The sequence below is a fragment of the Talpa occidentalis genome, unplaced genomic scaffold, assembly GCF_014898055.3.
Source record: "Talpa occidentalis isolate TD23 unplaced genomic scaffold, MPIMG_talOcc4v2.1 talOcc4.14, whole genome shotgun sequence".
In the NCBI taxonomy this organism is placed as follows: domain Eukaryota; kingdom Metazoa; phylum Chordata; class Mammalia; order Eulipotyphla; family Talpidae; genus Talpa; species Talpa occidentalis.
The window spans coordinates 73,882,599-73,906,892 of NW_023601433.1; the positions used below are offsets into that span (position 1 = coordinate 73,882,599).

General features: G+C 45.5%; 1 protein-coding gene and 1 long non-coding RNA gene across 4 annotated transcripts in view; one reads left to right on the forward strand and one right to left on the reverse strand.

Annotated features, from left to right (window-relative positions):
• Positions 1–24,294, reverse strand: part of TTC28 (tetratricopeptide repeat domain 28) — a 539,739-nt gene that overhangs the window by 39,587 nt on the left and 475,858 nt on the right. For both annotated transcript variants that reach the window (XM_054695213.1, XM_054695214.1), the window contains one exon: positions 4,243–4,383. In XM_054695213.1, coding sequence (XP_054551188.1) covers positions 4,243–4,383 — 141 coding nt within the window. The remainder of the gene's footprint in view (positions 1–4,242; positions 4,384–24,294) is intronic.
• LOC119244805 (uncharacterized) overlaps positions 18,597–24,294 on the forward strand; it is an 80,429-nt gene continuing 74,731 nt past the window's right edge. For both annotated transcript variants that reach the window (XR_008551861.1, XR_005125144.2), the window contains exon 1: positions 18,597–18,770. This is a non-coding gene — a long non-coding RNA (uncharacterized LOC119244805). The remainder of the gene's footprint in view (positions 18,771–24,294) is intronic.

A 24,294-nucleotide genomic window follows, 5' to 3' on the forward strand; every position in this document is an offset into this window, starting at 1 on the left:
ACCTCATTTGCATTTGCACTGCCTGGAGAGGCGCACAGATGAGTGAGCACCCGAGCCAGCACACAGGGGGCTGGCGGGCCCCTCGAGGTGGTGCCCCCTGAGGGGGCAGCTGGCTGCGCCTCTGACAGATCACGCCAGAACAGAGGCTCCTGCCTGAAGCCTGGACACCGCAGGCAGCTTTGGAACAGCTGTTGGCAGGGAAAGTCTCTGTGTGAAATCACCACCATGAGGGGGTGAGCGATGGGGCGGCTGGCCCAGGTCAGAGTAGAGAGACCCTGCAGTCCTCTTGTCGGGGACAGCAGGAAAGTAGGACAGAGTCCTGCTCTGGAGGCACCTGGACACCAGCAAAGAGTAGAGGATGGGCCAACAGGACGCCAGCCAGAAGCTGAGTGTGGAAGCTCGGGCTCAAAGCTGGGGCTGCCGCCTTAGCTGATGACCCAGTAGGGTCATCACTCTGCATTTGTTGAGTCTCTCGGATGGGACTGGGACGAGCAGAGAGAGGTGATGAGGGGAGGAAGCATGGAGCTGTATGTCTGTATCAGGTTGCAGGGGGAGATCGGATTTGAAAAGTGAATGATTCACCCCACTAAGGGGTGCCACAGGAACCTCAGACACAGTAGGGGGGGAGACAGCAGCTGCTGACAACACAGCAGGCTCTACACACTCGTCATCACACTTATTAGAGCCTCATAACTCTATTGGGGGGCGTTTTTACTCCCACTTTCCAGATGAAAAATAAATGGCTCAAGGTCACTCACTAATGCAAAGTAGAGACAGGCAGGTTTCAAGTCTGCCTGGCCCCGAAGCCCATGGTTCCTCCGCCCGCCTTGTGCCTCACCACAGGACAAAGCCTAGACCCAGGAATGTAGGGGTAGATGGAACCCTTGTCCCTATAGGCCCCCGTCTACAATCTACTCACAGCTGCAGGTTGGAGCCGAAGTGACACGTGTTTATAAAGAACCACAGGCACACGTCCCCGCAGCCGCACACGTCCCCGCAGCCGCACACGTCCCCACAGCTGCACACGTGGCAAGAACTCGGAGCATGACACGGGCTTGCCCGGTTTCCAGCCCGCTGACTAGACAGACCCTGTGGGGACACTTCTTGCTTTCCAGTCACTGCTCTCCCCACACCTTTAGACGTTCAACTTCCCATGCAGTGCACACCATGGCCCTCCCGTCTCCACTGCAGGGCAGGTGTCTTTGCTCAGGGTTTGGAGGGCAGGGTGGGCTCGAGGAGCATGACTCGCTCCCTACTGCCAGCATGGCGGGCAGGAAGCAGGCAGGGAAAGGCAGACACCCGATACCCTCTTCATGGTTCCCTGGCTCCTGAGAGCCACTGTGGCATTCCCAGACACAGGGCTCCTGGGGCCTTGAGGGTTACAGAGAAATCCACCCTGATCTGATCGGGGATGTGGGCACAGCCTGGTGCTGGCTGCACATCCCGTAACTCTGGTTGTGAGTGCTCTGCCCAGCAGGCAGCCTCCTGGATGGGGATTCAGCAAGTGACTGAGCCGTGCAGCCTACGCACCGAGAAAGGCACACGAGTGGGCCGCACCAGATGCGGGCAGCGGACATCCCCGCGGGCCGCTCTCGCCTGCCATCCCGTCTTTTGTCTCTTCTCTCCAGGCCCACAGTCGGTAAAGGCTGGCCCGGGGATGGTGGCATCTCTCCCCTCGTTCTCAGGTCCCCAGGTCTTTGTGAGTGATTCTATTGGTCTCACTTGCTGGCCCCTCCACTCTGTCTCCCCTTAGGGGCAGATGGGGGATGGCAGGCTAAGGTGCTGGCTGGAGTCACAGGGATGTAAGGGGCCCACTGTGGCATTTCTCTTGAGAATGGGGACACTTAACACTTCTTTGGCCTTTGTTTCATTTCTTGCCACTAATCTCTAAGCAACCGGAAAGTCCCTCTCCACACCAGTCACTCATACAAACCATAATGTGGAAAAATTCTGACAACAGAAGTCAGAACATTTCTCTGGAATATGGGTCCTAATTGGTCCTGGATGGACACACCTCTCGTGCCAAGGCATGGCCCTGGAATCAGGTGCCCCTGAAAGCCTGTCCCAGCTCCCTCCTCTCTTTATAATAAACGTGACCTACTGATTGCTACCAGGTTCAGGCACACAAACCCCACACAGTACATTCACACATGCACCCCATACACATTCACCACACACACACACACACACACCATCTGTGTGTTCACACATACATCCACACACTAAGACACCCCCTTCAGTCCTCACATAACTCCCCAAGCCTGAACTTGACATGCAAATGCGTTTTCTGTCAAAGTGCACAGGCAAGAAGAAAAACGTGGTTACAAAGACCCCAAAAGCAAAGGCAGAGCAAAGATTAGTTCCTGGAGTGGCCACATAGAAAACTCTAAGGCCAAGTTCCACTTGACTTGCATTAGCTGCAACAGCCTCATTGCCAACCAGTCCAGCACATCACCCTAGAACCGCAGGGCCAAGGAACGGGTGAATCGTGTCGCTGGAGGGCCCCACAGAGGGGAGCTGGCTGCTCCTGTGTACACCAGGCCCACATGCATGGCTGCCTCCTCTTCACCAGGGGACCAGCCCTCTGCAAGCCCTAGCCCACAGGAGGAATCTGCGGAAAAAGTCACTGAGCCATTCCTGTCAGTGACAAGGCGGCACCCTTCTAGCTCAAGTCCCAGCCGTGTGTGACTTGATACCTTTCTTTTTGTGGTGCCTGAGGTCCTGGGAGTGGGGTCCTGACCTGGTGCACCTGTCTACAGGGAGGTCCTGGCCACCTGATCATCTGCCCTTGGCATTCTCTCGCATGCAGGACATGAGGTGGAACAGAAGAGGAAGGGCCGGTGAGGCCACAACCCAAGAAGACCAATACCAGCAGGCCGCAATGGTCCATACAATTTCCATCCCCTCCAAAGTTCACCCACCCATGCTATCTTAATTAAATTCAGTACTATCCTACCCCTTTATTCAAACAGCAGAAAGTCACTACGAATTGGTACCTCCTAAGTAGTAGGAAGCCTGATATTATTGTTGTTTAATTCCCACATTAAAGGAATCCTGCAAGGTGGTAAGTTTGTCCCCATTTCCACGATGAGGAAACAGAGCTGGCAGTGTGAAATCAGCCTCCCAAAGCGTCACAAAAGGTGGCAAGGCCAGAACCTGTGCCCTGAGCTCTGAGTCTGCAATGGTGAATCATCATCACCCACCATCCCACCCTTGCTCCTGTCCCTATGTGAAACTGAAAGCCAGGAGGGACACCTGTGAAGGGGTGAGGCAGATGAATGAATGTGAGGGTGAATCAGCTTTGGCCGCCTTTCAACCAACCTGCCCTTGGCTCCTGTCCCATTCAGCTCACCCCTGGGAAAGTAAACACGTTTGTCACCCTGACAGCACAATAATGAGAGGAAACCAGGGCCCAGAGTAGGACAGACGGGCACACAATGCCCCATCCAGTAGGGCTGCCTGGCAGAGGCTGTATCCACCCAGAACACAGCCACTTTCCTTCTGTGTTCCAGGCTTCACCTGCTGCCCTTTAAAGTCAGGCCCTCAGGTTATGGCAGGGACCTGAGAGAATGCAGGATGTCTTTCTGGAAAGACCTGTCCAAGGGTGATTCCCAGGTTATTGCCAGGAAACCAATGACAGCGGGACAGGTGCCCCTCCATCCCAATAGCCTGGTCCTTTTTAACTGGATGTGGCTTAGCTGCCATCTTGAGAAAAACAGGCAGGGCTGGGCTAGTTAGCAATTTCACCTTCAGCTCACCTTAAAGCCACTGAAGTCTTTTTAGTGAAGTAATAGAGAGATCAGGTTCCAGAGCAGAAGGGTGTACCTGTGTCCATCAGCTCTTCCTCTAGCAATGCTGTGTCCCACACTCCCTGGGCCCCCTCAGTCTCAGGCCAGCATTGTCAATACAGGTACATGGTCCACGACTTACCAGCAAAGAGGGCATTGCTCTGCCTGCCTTCTGCCTGGCACTCAGGAGGTCAACTCTGAGGCCAGCCCTCCCCTGTATCTCCCATCACAACCAAATGCAGATCATCACATCATCTGTCACTTGACCAGGAAGTGTTGCTGCAATGCCAAGGCCTGTGGTGAGCATGGGACTGTGGTGGTGTCATGCTCACCTCTGCAAACACAGACATGGGCCAGAAGCCCAGGCAGCAGGTAGAAGCATCAGCCAGAAACTCGCTGTCTGTGCCAGGATGCCCTGCCAGCATTGGGCACGTGAGGCAGAGTCCGCACTCACCTGTTAAAGAGGTTATTGCGGCGAACCATTCGCAGAAAGCCAGTGGGGTCAGTTACTGAGTTCAGCTTATTGTTCATCTCTTCAAACTGCTGATCCATGAGGTCTCCGGCTTCGCTCTCTGTCTCACTGCTGGCACAGGCTCTGCAGAGAAATTGCAAAGAAAGTCAATCAGAGAAAGTGCAGAGTTATGGATGTCAGTGTCAAGGTCCCATGTTCTTCCATGGCCCAATGGACTCCTGGCAAAGTACCTACTTTAGGTGGTGTCACCCTGTACCTTCCTTGGGTTCCCTATGGCCCTCTTTTGACCAGTGTTTCTCAAGCTGCACCCTGGTTGGCGGTTTCTGGTTGTCACCCTACTCAGCTGTGAAGGGAGTTGTGCCTGGCCACCGTATCACACTCCCTGCATCTAGGATATGCCCAGCAGGCATTAGGTGCTCAACAACAGTGTGTTGAAGGAACCGTTGCTGTGTCTGGTGAGCTGGCTCAGGTGAGAAGCTGTGTGCAATCCCCCCAGCACGAGCTCCATTCCATGGCATTCCAGAAACAGTAACTAAGCAACTACCATGTGCCAGGCACCATGCTAGGCTTGGAGGCACTCAGCCTAAAAGGGCATTTTCCAAATGAGAAGACAGACACACACAAGTGGACACAATGCCAGGCAGAGCGGGCTCTGTTGAAACATAGGCTTAAGAAATGTTGCTAATTAAAGTCCATTTTCTAAGTTCTTCATGAGCATGTTACATTTTTTCAATTAATAAATTCATGTTTCCCCTATGACAGCCTGTAACAGAACAAATCACAGTGTTAAATAAACAGAAATACCCAGGAGTGCCTTCATTCATCAGCATCATTGAAATGACAAAAAGCTTCTTAAAGGTAAAGGCTGTGACTGTGGCCCAGTGAGACCCAGACAGGCTCCAAAGGACCGCCGCCCCCCTGCAGTCCTCCTGCCAGACCTCACCACACCTCCCCATCTACCAAGGACACAAAGGCAGACTCTGCATTGAGTCCTCACCTTTGTTTGGCATGATGACTATACTCAGATTTTGTGGAAATACTGAGTGAAGACATCTAGGACACAGATAACTCTCAGTCCTCACCACCATTTGTTTAGTTTCCTGCTGACTAAGGACCAGTGTGGAAGAACGCAGAGAGCCAGGGCACTGGAGGAAGAAGATAATCTCACAGACGCATGAGTCTCTCACACACGGGGAAGATGGATCTGGAAAGGAATGGACTTTCCCTCAGAGGGAACAAGTCCTGCACATGTTGATTCTGGTTTCAGATAAACATGACCTGCCTCCAATGGCCATGACAAGCCTGTGACATCAGGATTTCATGACAGGAAAAGGCAAGGAACCCTTCACTGAGTTGCCATGGAGCCGAGAGGCAACATGTGAAGCTGCCTGGTAAACTTTGACCACTCTATGTGACCTTCAACCTGGTGTGATGAAAAATTTTATGTATGGAATTGGCTGTCCTCTCCTCCCCATCCCTAGACACTTATTTGGTTAAACATTATTCTGTTACGTCTGTGAGGGTTTCAGGCTGTAACATTTGAATTGATAGGCTGAGAAAAGCAAACTGTCCTCCCTAAAGTGGGTGTGCCTCATTCAACTGAATAGAACAAAAAACATGGAGGAAGGGAGAAGTCCCTCTGTTCTTGAGCTAGGACATCAGTCTTCTGCCTTTAGACTTGGACTTGGCCTGCAATTTACCCTATCGGCTCTCTTGTAACTGCATTTCGCTGAATGCAGACTGCAGGACTGCTCATAATCATGTGAGTGTATTTCTTATAATAAATCTGTGTGTGTGTGTCCTCTACTGGTTCTGTTTCTCTGAAAAACCTGCAGTAATGTACCTGGTAAATGAGCACAGAGTCCCGATTCAACCATGTTTCATGGAGAAGGTCATGCAAATGTCTAGTCACCAGGAATGGTTCCCAGGAGCTGAAGCCCTAGAGAAATGTCAAGAATGTAGCAGTCTCAGGGACAGCACAGAGTGATAATTTCTGCACCAGTTCCCTGTCTTCACCCCAAAACCTCAATGATAACTGATAAAGCCATCAGACTGCTTTGCTTCCTGGCCCATACCATCTGGAACTGGCCCTTCATATACAACACAGTGCATGGCACACAGTAGGTATACAGTGAGGAATTGCAGAATAAATGAGTAGATGATGATGTTGGAGAGCATTTCACAGTGTGCAAAATATTGTTATATGAATTTAATTTTATCTATACAAAACCCTAGAGGAGGTTCTTATCAGCTCCATCTTGTATCTTTGGAGTTCAGAGTCGCCAAGGAACTTGGCCAAGCAGCACCAAATTGTAGAGTGAACTGAACCCAGATTGGGTCTTTGGCACTGACTTCCCTATCCCTTTGGGGGTCTAAGCTTCTTACAGACTCCAAGTCTCTCTGCTGGGGTTTGACTAGGGTAGGGAGTGGATGAATATAGGAAGCGAGAGAAACCAGGACATTTCTGAGCATTTAAACAAAACACCATGGCTTTTGTACTACTGGAGAGTAGAGAATGCAGTTTTATTCCTCTTGCCGCCCCATAAGTGTCAGCTGAACAGGGGAGCAGCCAAATGCTTGAAGTGCTCCCTTGGGAGCTAAGGGCCCTTCACAGAGACCCTGGTAAATATCACTCAACAAGCTCCTCTGTCCAGAGACACATTTATCATGTGAATGTGACTGCATGCTTGGAGCTGAGAAATCGGCTTGTCATTCAGTGCTTTGCAAAGGAGAGAAGAATGGGCTGAAAGTGGTATCAGCTTCTATTATCTTGCACTTCTACTTTTGCTGTCAGCTACAGACTAAGCCCTAGAATCTCATGCTTAATGGGGATGTTTCCTATTTTCGGACCCTTCAAAGTATTAACACTTAAGGAAAAACAAAAAGGCGATGTCATAGATAAGGGAATCTCCCATTTAGAAAACAGGTCTCATCTGTATAGCGGGGTTCCCAAGAGTGCCTTTTCACTGAAACAGGGGCAGACAGGGCTACAAAAGGGCAGCAAGGCAGGAGGCTGGATGCAAGGATGGAACAGCCACCCACCTGCCCAGGATCTGAGACAAGAGAGCCACCAAAAAGCCCCAAAAGGCCAAAATGCCAAAAACAGGAACCAAGGCTATACAAATACATCACCCACACAATAGGGGTGCCCGATAAGAGGACAGGTCACTGTCTGTGGGTTCTCACCTGAGCACACAATTGCAAGAGACCTCAGGCTCCAGGAACAACAACTAAGAACTAGAGGAAAGACTAATTCCTAGCCCATTTTATGAGACTTGTAATACTCTGATACCAAAAGCAGACCAAGATAACCCTACAGACCAATATTCCACAGACTCATATTCCTATAGACTCATATTCCAAATGAAAGCGGACATAAAAATTATCAACAAAGTATTCCCAAATAGAATTAAATGACATATAAGAAGAATTATACACCGCAGTCAGAGGAGGGTAAGATTAGTCCATGAATGTACAGCTTGTTCAATATTTGAAAAGTTTATCAATATAAGTCACAACATTAACAGAAGAAAAAAAACACGTTTATATCAATTGATGCAGAAACATATTCAACAAAATCTAACACCAACTCATGAAAAATGCTTATGAACTAGGAGTAAAAGAGACTTCATCAACCTAATAAAGGGCAGCTACAAGTTTTAAGCTAATATTCATACTTAATGGTGAAAGACTGCTTGTTTTCACCATTAGGTAATTATGTCTGCTCATACCATCCATACTGAACACATCAATGGAAGTCTTAGCCAGTGCAAACAGGCAGAAGGAATTAAAAGGCACAGCAATTGAAAAGGAGAAAAGATATGGTATATTCACAGGAAACGTGATTGTCTACATGTAAAATGTCAAAAAATATAAAAGAAGATTCTTAGGATGCTTGAGTGAGTTTCACAAGGTTGCAGGACACAAGATTAACACACCAAAGGTATCCATTTACATATCAATAACAATTATAAAACTGAAAGATTTTAAGTGATCCCAATCTGTAAGAGCTCCAAAAATTAAATACTAAGTTATAAACCTAACAAAACATGTACAGAATCTGTATACTGAAAACTACAAAGTACTGATGAAAGAAATCAAAGATTTAAATAAATGGAGAGACATACCATGTTCATGGATTTTTAAGATTCAACATAATAAAGGTATCAATATTTCCCAAATTGATGTATAAGTTTAACATAATTTCAATCTAAAACTCAAGAAATTTTTGTAGCTATAGAGAAGCTAATTCTAAAATTTATATGAAAAGGCAAATAAACTGAAGCAAAACAATTTTGAAGTAGAATAAAGTTGGAGAAATTATTCTGCCAGATGTGAAGACTTAATTATAAAGCTATTGTAACAAAGATAGTGTGGTATTGGTAATGAGATAAACACATACATCAGTGGAACAGAACAGAGTCCAAAAGTAGAACCACCAAAGGTACAAAGATAATTTGAGAAAAGATGTCTTCCAAATGGCTTGGGAACAAGTGAACAATTCACACACAAAAATGAACCTTATAAAATAAGCCTCAGACTGAACCTCAAACTTCATACAAAAATTAATACAAAATGAATATTAGATCTAAATATAAACTGAAAAATTTTTAGAATATAGGAGAAAAATTTTGTTGACCTAGGTTAGTGACAGATTTCCTATTTTAGCAAAAGCATGATCTATAAGGAAATAATTGATGTCATAAAATTTTTGAACTTGTGCTCTGTGACATAGTTAAAAGAATAAAAGTACAAGATATACAGTGAGATAAAATATTTGCAAATGACTTCTCTGTCAAAGTACTTATTGCTAGAATACATAAAGAACTTCCAAACTCAACAATAAGAAAATACATGATTCAATTTTAAAAATGTGCAAAAAGGGCCTCCCTTCGTGGTGCAGCAGTTGAGTGCTGGTCTGCGAAGCTGCCCACAGCCTCTGCAGCACCAGTTTGATCCTGGCCCCCCGGCGAGGGTCTCACATGGTGCGACAGACCTCTCCTGCAGTGCCCGCTGCTCCCCTCAGCGGTGTATTTTGTCAGTCTGTCTGTTCTGTTCCCCGCTCTGGTGAATTCTCTCACCCTCCCATGCTTCTGACTGAACCCAGTGCTTGTATAAATAAATAAAAATAAATCTTTAAAAAAATAAAAATGTGAAAAGGCTTTAACAGCCAATTTACCAAAGAGAATATAAGAATGGCAAATAAGCACATGAAGACATATTTAATGTCATTAGGCATTAAAACCACAAGATACCACTATATGTCTATTTGAATGGTTCAAATTTTAGAATGCTGATGATATCAGGTGAGACGGATTTACTAGAACTCTCATATTTTGCTGGCGGGGATGCAAAATAGTAAAGTCATTGTGGAAAATATTTTTCAGTTTCTTATAAAATGAAATTTGTATTTGCCATATGACCCAGAAATAATACTCCTGAGGAAATGAATTTATTTATCTTATTTGACCTAAAGAAATGTAAACTGGGGCCTCCCTAGCAGTACAGGGGTTAAGTCTCAGCACTATAAAGCAATCCACAGCCACTGCAGCACTAGTTCAATCCCCGGCCAGGGAGTTAATCCACATGGTGCAGCAGACCTCTCCTGTCTCCCTTGCTGCTCCCCTCAGCAGCATATTTCAGTAGATCTGCCGGTTGTTCTCCCTGCTGTGGTAAATTCTACTCCCCCCCCCCCCCCCCCCCCCCCCCCCCCTCTGGTCTACACCCCAGCTCTTGTGTACATAAACAAATCCTTAAAAAAAAAAAAGAAATGTAGGGCCTCCCCTGGTGGCGCAGTTGTTGAGCTCTGGGCTGCGAAGCTGCCCGCAGCCTCTGCAGCACTTGTTCGATCCCCTGCCGACGGTGAGGGTCCCACATGGTGCGACAGACCTCTCCTGCTGCACCTGCTGCTCCCCTCAGCAGTGTATTTCATCAGTCTACCTGTTCTGTTCCCCACTCTGGCTCTGGTGAATTCTCTCACCCTCCCGCGCTTCTGACTATACCCAGTGCTTGTATAAATAAATAAATATTAAAAAAATAATAATAATAAAAAAAGAAATGTAAACTTACATTCCCATAAAATCTGTCACTGAATGTTTATAGCAGTTCTTAGTCGTAATTGTCCCAAACTAGAAACAACCCTAAGGCCCTCCAGTGAGTGAATGGGCAAGCAACTGAATGTCCATGCTGCATCAACAGTGCATTCCCCTAGGTAATAAAGGAAAATGCACTACTGATACAGTCAATAACATGGATGGTACAAAGCTTTACATTGAGTGAAATAAGCCAGTGTTAAAAGGTTATGTCCTACATGGTTCTATTTATATGACATTTTCAATTAAAAGAGACAGAGAACTGCTCTGTGGTTGCCAGGGGTTAGGGGTAGAGAGGAGTGTAGAGACTTAGGGTCTTTGGCCTTCCTTCCTGTCCTGCCCTCTGTGCCTGCCTAACTCACTCTAGCACCTCTTCCCTGTGGCTCTCTGAGTACAGGATTCCTGCTCAGACTTGGGCTCTTTCTACTCCTGAACTCCTTGAGAGAGGTAGAAGTTTCTGTTCTTGCTCCAGGCCTCTGACTTGAGACTTGCTTACCAGCCAGAGTTCTGGCTGGATTCTTCCTCAGTTCCCTGCATGTGGTGGGTGGGAAGTTGCTGTTTAGATCATCTCAATGAGGGAGAACACAGCAAAAGGTTAAAGTCAGTACAAGCTGCCCTAGTACAAGACATGGGTCCTGTCCTGGTGAGGGACTGAGTGGGGAGCTGATGGGAGGGAGCAGTCTAGAGCTTCTCCATGGTGCCCACCTGCCCTGCTGACATCTGCTCCTGGGACTGTGTAAGGAGCCCAGCCTCTGCCTGCTCTGGGGAATATCAATCATGCTGTTACCAGAGGCAGGCTTCAAAATGCTGTTCATAGGCAGCTTCCCCAGAGAGATGAAAATGGCCCATGAATCAAGCACCACAGAGCCGTGCCAGAGCTCATCCTGCTTTCGGGGACAGGACTTGGCAAGAGGCTCCAGAGAGGATTTTCATTGCAAGCATGGCCTCGTGATCTCTCCAAGTACACACTCTCCGTCATTCCTCTGACAGTTGCAACTGAAGCTCCATACAGCCGCACTTTTATTTATGTCTCAACATCCTTTGCTAACTCATTCTTTCTTCACTCCCCCTCCCCGATCTCTAGGTTTCTTTTGCATCAATAACTAGTTACTTGCCAAAGACCAACCACTTGTAACAGTAAAGCTAGAAATGATGGGTGAGGAGCCCCATCTTCAGTTTTTGGCACATGGGATCATGATATAGCCCCTGCACCACTGGCCCTATGCCTGACAGAGTCAGATCAAGGGCAGTAAATGTCCCTTCTTACAAAGCAAGCACCTCTTTACAACTGACGAAACCTGGGGAAGCAGGAGTTAGTTCATTAACTGCTGCTGTGTATAATCATTTTAGGTTTCCTTATCATGAGAAGTCAGGTCTGTGCTAGCACTGTGTTAACAGGATTCCAGAGCTGGGGGTAAAGAATGTCTTGGAGACCTGAAAAGATGCACAGATAACAAGTACGAGGGCATTAACTGGACTTTGCAAGGCCAGTCTGATGATAGCTGAAGGAAAAAAAAAATATCTAAGGAACCAGAATGCCAGGTACTAAAAACATGGGACTTAGGGTAGTCAAGATTTCTGAGACCTCTGGAATTTTCCATGTGAATTGCTTGCTAGTTCTTGTCAGTTTTTAGGTAGTAATCATAAGTAAATCTTTAAGATGAATAAAACCTAGGGCTTTTTTTTAATTTTTATTTATTTATGCATACAAGAGCTGGGGTGTAGGCCAGAGGTATGGGGGAGGGGGAAGTGAGAGGATTCACCAGAGACAGAGTGGGGAGCAGAACTACTGAAATACACTGCTGAAGGGAGGAGCGGGCGAGACGGGAGAAGTCTGTTGCGCCATATGGGTGAGCTGCCTTGCCAGGGATTGAACTCAAGTGGCAGTGCCTGGTGATTGCTTGACAGCAATGAGACTTTAACCCCTGAGCCACCAGGGAGGCTCTAGGGCTTACATTTAGAGACAGCAAGGAAAGAGGGAGCTAGCATGAAGTACCCTACTCACATAGAAGAATCCAAGAAACAGGGATGCTGGTGTGAGACTTTAAACAGGAAAATAGGCTATATCTTCAGCATGGGAGGAAGTGGTGGTGTACTGGACAGCTTTGGGGCATCTATCTTGATCGTAAAGATTCTACTAGAAATTGTCTCCATGATCCACAGGGTTACCAGGGAGAGTTCCCAGTACCAAGTTGATACCCACACTGCTGATTGGATCAGAGGTGGAATCTGCCCCAAGCTGGGTCTATTAGATTTCTTTCCTCAACATTCATGCTCTAGAGACTATGTGTGAGCACAGGAAGGGGTTAGGGTGGCCATGTTCCCACTCTGGGACTAGGAACAGAAAGCAGTTTATACCTCCCATTGCAAACTGAAGATCTGTAGTAGTAGGTGCAAAGTGAAACAGCCGAGCAGTAGTGAGAACTGTGCAGCCCAGTTTTTCTCTTCTGTTCCAGACTTGTCCGCAGATTTTATGGGACTCCTCATCTCTAGAACTTTATTATAAACTCTTTTTAAGTTAAGCAGGATTTTGAGAGGATTGTTGTAGGAGGAGAGGAAGAGGAGGGCTGAGAAGTATCCTCAGAGACCTGTGTGGTCTCACTACACTTAAGTATGTGCCACAGCTGCCTACATTGCTTGGGAACAGTTCAAACCTGTAGGGCGCAGAATAAAAGTTCACTTGCAAAATGTCTTAAGATGATCATTTGCGTTAACAACAAAAAAGCCTCTGCTGAGGCCTGGTGGCGCAAGGGGTTAAGCACTGCACTGTGAAGCAATCTGCAGCCTCTGCAGCAGGATTTCAATCCCCAGTCCCAGTCGGGGAGGTGACCCACATGGTGCAGGAAACCTCTCCTGCCTCGCCTACTGCTCCCCTCAGCAGTGTATTTCAGTCTGCCTGCTCTGTTCCCCGCTCTGTCTCTGGTGAATCCTCTCCCCCCCCCACATCTCTGGCCTGTACCCCAGCTCTTGTATGCATAAATAATAAATAAATCTTTAAAAAAAAGCCTCTGCTCTTTGGGATCCAGAACACTAGTGTGATTTTAAGTCCAAAGCATTTTGCAAGTACCCTGCTTTAGTTCATGCCCTGGAATTATCTAGTCTGTACTTAGCATTAAGAGGAGGAACATTCTTTATCTCCTTCAATAAACACAGCGATCAAATAAATGAGAAGGTCTCACTTCTATCAGCGCGACAGCCTGCGTGCGTGAAGACAAAGAATGTCATTGATTGGAAGGCTCCACTACTTGGTCTTTCATGTTTGAAACCTTTGCTAAGAAAGTGTTGGCAATGGAATCCTCCTCTTGTGAAGTGACTCTGGAACTCTCCATACTATGGGTTTGGCAACTCTGCCACATCAGTAAAGCCCAATTTCACCCAAATGGATGCTGTGGGCTGTAGTAGGAAGAGCCAAAGCCCAGGGATCTGGAGATACAGGTTTGAATCCAAGCTTTCCTGGTCACTCCTGTGTCACCCAGGCAAATAAAACTCTCTTCTGCTTCCCTTTAGGGAAACAGGGACAGTTAGAGAAGTGATGAAATGACGGAAGCCCAGCACCCAGGAGAACCTGGCAGGCATTCAACGGACAATGATTTCAATTCTGTGAACACACATGTATATTGTATGAGAATGAGACACATACACACCTGGACACCTGCAGGAAAGGAGGTCACCCAACTATACCAAATCATTGCTTTTAGCACCAAATGAGAGCCTAGGTAGATTCCTTTATAACAGGTAGACTGCGAAACCAGAATTATCATCATGCTGTTATAAGCACTGAGTAGACTGTAACCACAGCAACATTTCGCAGCAGTACATGCTTTCCTGGGTGAACACCCCAAAAGCTAGAAAAAGAATAATAGTATGGTCACTTGGTCTTGTTTACTTTCTTTTACCTCTAATTGTAAAATGTAATTGCAGTGAATATTTAAATTTGTTCAAAGGTAATCAAATGAAAATGTAAAAACCCCTCTGTCTTCCTACCAAGATAACACTGCTTCACTGTCAAACTAGAGAAGTCTGTATGATAACTAAGTGCGTGCATGCGTTCGCTCACGTGTGTGTGTGTACCTATATGCACAGGAAACAGAATATCAAAATGAAACCTTTGAATGCTAGCCCCTAAAGGTTCAGGCACTCTGCCTCAACTCTGTATGTACAGGTGAACCTGGACCAGGATTCTAGGGTCCCCACTTAGACTGTGGGTCAGAGAGGGGCCGCAAATAAAGGAGTGAGCCAGAAAGAGAACTGAGTTCTTTGGAGAGTGCTACCCCAATATAATGAGTCCCCACTGTAGCCTCTGGACCAGGAATGAAGGGACTTCTCCTTCCTCAAGCCTGGTGGGAGGTGTCTCCATGGAGGTACCCCTCAGAAAGCTTAAAAACGGACAGCCTGAGGATGGGAGGGAAACTGGGGGACCACAGTCTGACCCGTGCTGAGTAGAGTCTCACTGTTCCACTCTGGCCCCTGCTCAGCTGATGTTTATTGATTCCCTTTTGGAAATAAAGTCATGAAAGTTTTTGGTTTCTGAGTTCATTTGGAGTTTAGAGCTATAATTGCTTTCTGTCATTAAAATTTAGCCACAGGAAGATACTAATTTAAATAAGGAAAATAGATCTTCATCTCGTAAAGACAAGAAGGGCTTAATAATACTATAGCTATTACTCTTACAATAGCTCTGATGGCTAAAATGACCACAAACTATAAAACCTTTATGAGTACAGTATGAAATATTTGTTGTACAAATAATGTGTACAACCAAGGTAAAGCAGTGAAATATCAGTCATCAGCAATCAAGTACATTGACATTCCTGTTCTCTGCTCTTGTTTTACTGGAGTTTGCCAGGGCTAGGGGTACAAGAGTGTTTCCTGTGACGAGGTGATGTCCACAGGGAGGGGAGAGCCAGCAGGGCTCATGTCTGTCCGTCCAGCCAGACCACCTGGAGATGCCAGAGGAGGTGCAACACCAGATGCTCAAAGGTGTTGCTCAAAGGAGGTGCAACACCAGATGCTGCCACACCGCAGAAGCTAGAGGACTAGAGGTCCAGCAAGCTGCAGGGCACCTTCAAAGAGGACCCACGAAGAGCAAGATTTTACTTTAACCACCTTCCAGATCCAAGTTCCCAAAGCCACCTAGCCAGACAAGAATGGTGCTATCTCTTGATGGGTCCTTTCTGCACCCCTTATGGGAGCCTATCCTCACCCCCAGCCAGGCTTCCAGCTGAGTGTTGGCGGGGGGGGGGGTATGGGGGGGAAGTGTAATGCTCTGTCCTTGGCACTGGGATATGCCCTGCTTGCTGCGCAAATCAGCTTCAGGCTAATGGGCAGAATTCAGGTGACCTCTTAATTCACTTGATAAGCAGTGTATCCTCGGCTCAGTTTCTCTTCTGGTCCAGGAAACTATATTTGGCATGGAGGGAAGGAAGCATCCTTATCCTCTCTTGAATTCTTTCCTACAGCTAGGCTTCCATTCAAAAATGAAGGGTAGAGCTGCTCTGCCCCCTTCCACTCCCCCAAGTGGGCCTTGCATGCAGAGCCGCCATCCCGGGCAACAGTGCCCGGGGTGGGCAGCCAGAGGGGTGGAGAGATTTGCGTCTACCGAGAGATTATTTTCTCTCTGGGCAAATCCATGAACGTGGGGCTCCTGCTCTGTGAGGAGCAAAGGTAGGGAGGGCGTTGCAATGTCAAAACACACGGTTCCCAGTAGAGTATATTCATTCACCCAGATATTCCACAGGCCCTGTAAAGGGCAAGATGCTAACAGAGAGCCCACAAAGCATAGGAGTCTGTGCCCCAGGCTAGGAGGGAAGCTGAAATGTGGACAGAGGTGACTCCTCCCTATGCCGGGAACTGCAGTGTCTGGTGCAAAAGGACACAGGAGCTGTGGAGCAGGAGAGGTGACTCATAATCAAGGGAAATGCTTGTGTCCTCTCAGAGACAGCAGCACTTGGGAAGAGTCAAGGAAAACTGACCTCAGTTTGGGCCAGGTAGGGGTGAAAGAGTCAGTATTGGGGAGGGGAAAGCAGTTAAAGCAAAAGGACACAGGTGGCATTAAGATAAAATGCACGTTGTCAGAATAATCATCCCCAAACCAATGAGTAGGCACTAACTCAGAAGATGCTATCTCCACCCAGAGGACAGTAAAAACAAAGGTCTTCCAGACCAGCCCTGCAGCACTAAGTCCACTTCTCAGGTCTCCTCTCTAACCCCCTACCTGAGACAAGTCTGTTCTCTCCAAACCAGAGCGCTCTCCCTTTTGCAAACACTCCTTGCAGTGAGCCACTTCCCGTTTACATCACCCTGACTGCCCGCACACGTGGGACTCTTGCCTCTCCCTCCAACCAGCCCCACGTCTCCTCCTCTAGCAAGCGTCACCGTCTGCCTCTGCCCAAGAGAGACCTCTTCCTCCTCTGTACACCTCCAAGCAAATTCCTAATTGCCAGATTTGGGAGACTTGCATCCCTCATCTCGCTGGCTTGTCAGATGGCCTGGTGCTGAGGCGGAGGCCCTTCTCGTGTCTCTGTCCTGGAAAGGCCCGGCACAGGGCAGAGTACAGTACAGGCAGCTTCACAGGGACTTCTGAGGTCCTCTGGGGGTTCATCACAGTGCCTGGGAGATGCCCCACAGCAGCAGCAATGCACCGCCAGTGCAGCCTTGATGTAGTTTCACAACGAAATACCCCATCACACAGGGTAAGCTCCAGTCCCCTCCCAATAGAACCAAAGCAGTCATGGGACAAACAAAATATACTCCTTCAAGTAAACAGTGCTTTCACAGCGCTGCAAAATGCCTTTATTCCATTTCCCTCCTAGAATTTTGAATGCTCTTCTTGTGGGATGACCAGAAAAAAGGAAATTGTACAAAAAAGAACATTTTAAAAGCAGGGTTGGGTTTAGGGACCAGAATTATGAAGCACTGGAGGGTGTTGTGCCCTTGGAGCCTGGTCCCAATCCCATGGTATTTGGCAGAACAGGGCTTGGCTGATCCTTTCCTCATCCAGGCTGGGACCATAGAAGGGCTCATGGTGCCTCACTCCACCCTAGGCCATGTGAATGTGTTTGCATGTACACAAAATACATGCAGTGAGTGTGTGAATGTGTGAGAATGGGGGTATCTACAGGATGTGTAGTGAGGGCACAGAGTGTGTGGGTATGTCGCATGCATGTTACTTGAGGGGTGTATGTGTGAAGGGAGTGTGTCATGTCATTTTAGCTATGACAGCTACAGCAAGAGTTGTGAGAGGGATGTGCTGCGTGAGGGTATCTACAGAGCATTCCATCAGGCGAGCAGCTCAGGCACTTCCACTGGGCATCTAAAATCAAGTGCCCATCTTTACCCCTAGAGCTCCCAATTCCAAATTCAAAGGACAATAGAGGCAAGATATGTTACTCATTACGGCTAAAGCCAATAAGCAGTGCTAAGTCCTTTCTCACATTAACCTTGTAGCATACTAGGAGGTAGATCTTCATATCTAGAGTTCAGACACTTGTCCAAAGTCATAAGCAACAGAACTGGACCCAGGAGCAAGGTGAGTATGAATTTAGACCCACGCCTTCCTATGTCACCATTCCTGGTTCTAAGGACTCAGAAGCTGCCCGCAATCCAGGGACATGTTTTCTAAAGGCACTCAGGGACTGAGAAGCTCAAAGTTCACAGAGGTGGTTCCACTACCTTAGCCCTCTCAGCAGGAGCAGCAGCTCCCATGTGCTATACATGCATTTTAATTTGATTCTGTGTTCTTGTGGAAAACAAAGGCTATTATAACTGAAAGCAGTCTTCAAAGATCACCAGGAGACCTATTTTCCCTATTCAATAACAGCCAATAAGGTCTCTGGGAGGAACAAGTGTATGTATGATGTACCCACTCCATATCATTTAAGAGCACTGATACACGGAGGGGTTTGAGCAGCATGAAGGTAGAGCATGGCAGATGGACACACCTTTCACTTGCTGTTAAAGAGAGACCTGCCTGAGTCAGTGTTTTAAAAGATTGTTGCTTCTTACAACTGTGATAATAAAAGTTATATTAAGATGTCAAATCACTCCTTAACAAATGAAAAAGTTGAGGGTTTAGGATAATAAGACTATTATAGCAAAACTCCTACTGTGTCTGCTTGTAATGGGAGTCCTGCAGCTAGACCTCCATGGAATGCAGCGAGAACGCCCCTCAGAATTTCTATAAATGCAACCAGCCCTAATATGTCATAATGAAAATGCATATTCTAATACAATGTGATCCCCTTAATGAGGAAAACTGGAAAGGCTGTGTGGTAGCTTTATTTATAATCCTTTAAATCTAGGTAAATTGCATACATTTGAAATTTCTATACAAATAATGTCACCAAGAGCTACCAGCCTGAGTCTATTTGGTCTGGATAACGAGACCACTTAACAGAGGAAGTCAAGATATGAACAAAGGTGAGGCAAAGGCTGTGAGGAGGGGAGATCTTTTTCATATCGGGGTCATATGTAGTCCCTAAAAGCTATAGGTAACTTTTAAAATACTCCCTACACCCTAATTCTTTGTAAGGCCATGCAATGAAAACAGAGAAACAAGAGTCTCAGGAAAGGTGCCTCCCACGCTCAGAGGAACTCTGGAAGTCTGTGATCACCCTCATCTCAGTGATGTGTTTTCAGAGTCCTATTTTTTATTGTTTAAATTGAACTCTGCTTGGACACAGTTCCCTGTTCACTTGCAGTGTCTGTTTCCTGAGGAGATATCCTGGAACACTGGTTTTCTGAAACAAGTCAAAGTAATATGGGATTTTCCTTTGTTAATACTAAGGTCTTTGACCTCCAGGGTAGAACCTGCTCTCATTCATATTTTCTCTCCCCCGTCACCTCTCTCCTCTCTCCTCTTTCCCTTTCTTCCTCTCATATTTCCTCTTTCTCTAATTGGATTTTCTAAAAGGATCCATTTCCCCTTTATTCCAGATACTCTCGATATAGAACTATACAAAAAGCCCCTAACTGGTGTCGTTCTTGTCTTTTTCTGCCACATTAACCCAGTAGGGGGTTTAACAGCTCAAGATTTTGAAAAGCTGTTGTCAAGTGGAGAAAGCCCCCAAATGCAACTTAAATGGTTATTAGCTAGTGGGAAATGTCCCCTGCATTCTAATACCTACATTTAAATAACAATAATAAAGAAAATAATAACAATAAGCATAAATTCCATGCCTTCACAGCCATGATTATACCCTACCACCCATCGCCCACACAGTCCACAGCTAATTTATATAGCTCCTGGGGATGAGGATGTAGCTTTTGCCTTAGTGGGCACCCCTGATTTTGCAGCCAGCCAGCAGGGGTCGCCCAAGTCATCCAGCAACTAATTTGGAGCTTCCATGACATCGTGGATAATTCCTTTAAACAATCCAAGGCACAGACAAAAGAGCCAAGGGGGTTCCTTGCTCTATTAAAAGCGCTGAAACACATGTATGTGCCAAAAGGAAAGGTGCAGAATTAATTGGAAAAGAGATGGAATTTGTATTCCTCAGCTCCTTTGGGGGTTTTATAATTAATAAATATTTGTAGTCTTTGATAAGTATGACATACCATATATGTACTAAACAAAACCAGCTTTTGCAAGCATTAGAATATACTTGTTGTACATTTGTGTTAAACCAAAAGACAGGAAAGTTAAGAATAAGAGAAATGGTAATAGTGCCAAACAGTGACCCTTTATTATATGCCAGGTATTTCCCCTATATTATTGCTTTCTTTACAAGGATCCATCAAAATATATATTTTTATTATTCCCACTTTATAGTGTTTTGTTACAAGTCCCCAAAAGCTCTTCAAGATGCAGTCACTTGCCCCAGGAAGCCCAGCCAGATTTATACTCAGTTTCACATCCAACTCTACCCAACTCCCAAACTGCTGTTCTTCCGACAGCCATACAGAATAGACAGCACAATAAACCCTACCTCAGGACAAAAAAACAAGGCCAGCCATTTTAAGAATAATTAATGAACTACAAATTGTGTAAGTAATACAAAAATTTTTTTGAGTTGGCTATGGGACTCTTATGTCTCAAGTGTTTTTATTTCCTTGTGTACATTCAATACTCTGTAAAATGTCTACAGATGTGAAAATTATAGCAAATATGTTCTGCAGTCTTAATTGCTAAACGATTACAAAGTAACTAAACAAGAGGTGGCAGGTTGCCCTGTGGCTTTATTCATCTCTTTCCGGAGAGCAGCAAAATCATAAAGTCTTCTCCGACACAACAGGTTTCTATGGTTACGTGAGATGTAAATATATTATATGTCCTGTGCGACAGGAAAGGACCAGCCAGGCGCTGTGTGCGCAGCAGGCCCCAGAGGGAGAGCACTCACATGGATGGCACTCCACAGCCAGCTAAATATTTGTTTCTAGGTTTACAACAGGGTAGAAGCAGGAATAAAAGCTGTTGGTGCTAAAGAAACTGTCTACATAGCCCCAGTAAATGTATCGGCATGTTGGTCACAAAGAAAGGGAAAGAGTGAAATGGCTTCTACTGTGTCAGGCTTGAACGCCAGGCCTCGGTGAATCATTCAAGGCAGAGGCTCAATCCATCGTCTCTCTGGATGCAGAACAGCCTATCCTCTCCCACTGGACATCTGCACAGAATCTATGGGAATCCAAAATATTTTGTGGGTGGATTTTTTTTTTTTACTCTTAAAGAAGCATAACTCAATGGTGGCTGCTGAGAAACCAAATAAAAAAATATTTCCATTCAAGATAGGACAGAGTTGCAGTGTTGCTACCTCTGAATCCGGGATTTGCTATGTGAATCACTAGAAGTGACAAATTGCTACAATCATTAAGACTGAGGATGGTATATAGCAAAATCCAAATTCAAAGAGCAAGGGTAATAATGGATTTCTCCAGAGCTGTTTTGAGTGTAAAAATTGTTAAAAGAAGAAAGAAGAAAGGCTATTACCAGAATGTTAAAAGAAGAAAGGCTATTACCCATTAAATGGAATCCCTAAAAACACCACATATGGTCTCTCCCTGCTTAACTCCACCACGTCTCACAGATCACCAGTACTCAACTGCACGTCTTCCAGGGGACTTGGAACCCAAGAAAGGAGTCACTGGGGGCAGCTACATTTCTTTTTTCCTTTATGTGATGAGAGAAGTGAATGAGAGTTACTTGGAAAGAAAGAACCAAGATCTTCTGAATAAACAGTTTCACCCAGAGAAAGTACTCACTGGTATCATTAGCAAAAAGTAATGCCTGCTGATGGACACTTTTGCTTTTAAACTTTTTAGAATACATTAAACAATTATTTTAAATGTAAATGCATCCTGATGCATGTTAGCCAAGGGAAGGCTTGAACGAACCCTTTGTACACATACTAGGTAAGGAAAATAGGGGATGATCTGGGTTAGGAAAATAGGATAGGGACCTCTTGAGGGCAAGAAGGGTATCTGGCTCTCCTGGAGAGAAAGTAAGGAGGCTGGACTCCTCAGCTGTCTTCCAGGATCCAGAAATGTGACGAAGGCAGGAGTGGAGAGGGAATGATGAGCAGCCCCACAGGGAGGGCTGTAGCGACCCCAGTATGGTCCCATGTGCAGCAAACTGCTTGCTAAAACAAGGCCTCCTAATGAGTAGCTTGGATTGATTTGAAGATATGGAAATATCAGGCTGAGGCTGTGCCAAAGATCCCTCCTGGGTTCTGGGCCATCACAGCTGGCTGCTATCTGCACCAATCACAGTGCAAAACCAATATTTCCGGACTGAAATACAGGGTTCCAAATGTGTCATTTGGATTTCATTTTTAAATCAGGGTTTGAGCCTGTCTTTGGCCTAGATAAAAGAAAAGGGAGGACAGAACCAAAACAAGAATGAGATAAGGGTGTTGCAAAGGACAGAGTAGAGAGGGAATGGTTATGGTTTCCAATTTGTCTACTAGCCATCTTGTCCTCTTCATGTCATGGGATAGTCTTGGTGAACAGCCAACACCCCACAGTGCGCTCCCCTGCAGCACGTATCTACAGCCATCTCCACTCCCTAGCTCATGTTACTTGACACCCTTGGAATGTTCCATCCTCTCTTTTGACAACCCACATCTCTCCCCACTCTGCTATTACCTCCTCCATGAAGGCAATCTCTCTAACTAATCCCAATTGGTACTGAACATCCAGATCCTTTCATCTAACTTTTAGCATTTGAGGGTTTGATTACACAAAATACAAGATCACTTCCAGCTCTAAAGTATCTTCCACAGTTTAACAGAATAGCTGAGAGAGCACCCAGAGTAGAGAAAGGGTCCCTGTCTTTGAGACCAATGTGTTTCCAGAGTAATATCCTGCAACAGCTCTGGGCTGGGCTTATCCATTGCATCTGTTTGTTTGGACAAGTCCAGCACGTCTGGCAGTGGGTAAAAGTAATGATAAATCCATGCATTTATTAGATAGTGCTGAGTGAAAAGAGCGGTGAAAAACAGGTAATGTCCATTCTTTCATTCATTCATCAATTATTGTTTAGCCCCTTCCATACAGAGACAAAATAGGAGTAATACAGAAGCTGTTGCTGCCCTTCTCACCAGGGGACAGACACACAAGTAACTACACACAACAACACTGGTACACATAGGCAGAGGAACACTCAAAGCTACGCTCTGAGCCCTTGAGAAGCAAGCCAGGGAGTGGTTAGCAGACGAGACAGGATAGACACACAAAGCAACCGGACACACACCTGATACAAGACAGCGGCCTGGAAAGGGCAGCAGCGCTGACAGTTTGGTAAACAGGAAAGAATCATGGCGCCTAGAATGAGAGAGGGTAAGCCCCTTGAAGAACACCAAGGATTTTTAGATGAATAGAAAGAAAAGAAAAGACCTTTGCTCAATGTATACCATAGATTAATGGAACATATCTAGATTTAAGACTCTCAGCAACTGTGAGATAAAGATCACAATGCCCATTTTATAGATGTGAAAGTGAGTCTAAAAATGCTAAATACCCTGCCTAAAATGGCACATTCAGTAAATGGAAAGGTCAAGATTTGCCATATATACACCCTAAACTTCTCAAAGTATCAATTTAAGTATAAAAGTGGAAACCTTGCAACCTATTAACACATTTAACATCACCTCCAACTTTTACCATACAGCTGTGATCTGTATCACAGCTATATTCATTACAAGCAACATAGCACAATCTGTTTTTGTTTTTATTTTTATGGTATTGAACATCCAGATCCTTTCATTTAACTCTTAGCATTTGAGGGTTTGATTACATAAATTACAAGATCACTTCCAGCTCTAAAGTATCTTCCACAGTTTAAGAGAATAGTAATCAGATGCTCTTCATTCTTCCTGAAGATCCAAGTTTCTACCTAGTATTTCCTTTTGGTCTGAAAAACTTTTAGCATTTCTTGCAGTACAGATTTTTTTGCTGATCAAAACATTGTCCTTTTTCCTCTAATATGAAAAACATCTTTATTTTGCCTTCATTTTTAAAAGATTTTTTACTGTTCATAGAGTTCTGGACTGAGTTTTTTCTTTTAACTTTTGAAAGATGTCGTGTCACTGTCTCTGCCCTCCATCCTTTCTGATGAGACAGCCACACACTCAAACCACTGTTGCCTTGAGTGAGATGTGTTGGTTTTCTCTAGCTGCCTTCAAACTTTTCTCTTAATTACAAAAGTTTAACTATGATGTGCAATCATATGGCTTTTTTCTTATTTATTTTGCTTATGGTTCTCTGAGATTCTTAATTTTAATGTATATCTTTCAACAAATTTTGGGATACTTGGGCTTTTTTTCTTCAAATATATTTAGACCTCATTCTCTCTGTCTCCTTTTTTTCCTTGGTTTCTAATTGTGTACATATTGGGCCATCAAAGCTGACTGCCACCTGCACCAATCTAAGGTCTAAGAGATCTAAAAGTCTCTATTGCCCCCACCCCAGTATCTTTCTTGTCTAAACAATAGAGTTTCTATTGTTCTAT